At 41.3% G+C, this 1,098-nt stretch overlaps 1 protein-coding gene across 1 annotated transcript; it reads right to left on the bottom strand.

The window, feature by feature from the left end:
• Positions 1–160: 160 nt before the first annotated feature.
• On the bottom strand, positions 161–1,075 carry LOC107746300 (eukaryotic translation initiation factor 5B-like). Its single transcript, XM_016560442.1, has 4 exons — positions 746–1,075; positions 553–660; positions 364–474; positions 161–279 (listed from the first exon to the last, which is right to left on the bottom strand). Exons 1-4 carry the CDS (start codon positions 1,040–1,042, stop codon positions 193–195), a joined length of 603 nt encoding a protein of 200 aa, XP_016415928.1. The 5' UTR covers positions 1,043–1,075; the 3' UTR covers positions 161–192.
• Between the last annotated feature and the right edge of the window lie 23 nt (positions 1,076–1,098).

Genomic DNA, 1,098 nt, shown 5'->3' with positions numbered 1-1,098 from the left:
ATTCTTTAAAAAATTTCAAAAGCATTCATTTGAAATAGAAATCTTTTGTGGCATTGTAAATGTCTTTAGTATCATTTTTAATCAATTGAATGGGTTCTTGCTGAATCTTTTTCGTTAAAAAAGAAAAACTCACCCAAAACTTAAATGGTAGTGTATAAAATCTGTCTATTATTTTTATTTGGCACACAAAAATCAATAGCACAGTGTGTACCTGAAGGACTTGTGTCCAGGTGTGTCAATAATGAGCATGCCAGGAACCTTCACGTTCTCCTTGACAAACTGATGCAAATACACAAACACATGCCTTAATAAATCCCATGGAAAAACAGAATGAGAAAATGTGCATTACAGAAAGATACATACATTTTTCACCATCTTGGTTTGTTCTAATATGGTTTCCAGGGGCACATTAGTGGCTCCGATCTGCTGTGTGATCCCACCAGCCTCACCATCCTGAACATGAGTGTGTCTCAGCTGATAGAACAGAGAAGAAGAAAACAATATAAAAAACAAAAAGGTGCTGAAGTCCACATCAGGCACTTTGAAACGCACCTTATCCAGGATTTTGGTCTTCCCTGTGTCTACATGACCCAGTACACAAACCACAGGAGATCGGAGCTTGCCAAAATTAATGTTCTTCAGGTTTTCCTGCCTTCGTTTCTGAACACAAAGAAAAACACGGTTGATTCCACTTTGTGTGCATAAATGCGTCCACTTTGTGTAGTGCAAAAGACTGTATGCGTACCTCTATGCGTCTCTTGGCCTTGTCATAAAGTCTCTCCTCTTTGCTTCGGTCATCGTCCGAATCGCTCTCGCTGCTTGACTCGGAGCTCGGCTCTTTTCCTGCTTTATTTGAGCTCATCTTGTTGCTGCGGTCTTTGTTGTCCTCCTCATCCTCCCTCTCCTCCTCTCCTTCATCCTCCCCTTCATCTTCATCCTCCTCCTCATCATCCTCTTCTTCCTCACTGCCATTCTCTTGGTCTTCAGCAGGTTTTTGTGTTGCCGGAGTAGTTCCCTTCACCTCGATGTGAACCTTCTTCATCTCTGTGAACGCACAAATGTCAAATTAATCAGCACTCACAACAAACCACCACCAAA

The sequence above is a fragment of the Sinocyclocheilus rhinocerous genome, unplaced genomic scaffold (genome assembly GCF_001515625.1).
Source record: "Sinocyclocheilus rhinocerous isolate Xijiao unplaced genomic scaffold, SAMN03320098_v1.1 scaffold798, whole genome shotgun sequence".
Classification (NCBI taxonomy): Eukaryota; Metazoa; Chordata; class Actinopteri; order Cypriniformes; family Cyprinidae; genus Sinocyclocheilus; species Sinocyclocheilus rhinocerous.
The sequence above is the reverse complement of the archived record's forward strand: the minus strand, read 5'-3'. Positions and strand labels throughout refer to the sequence as shown.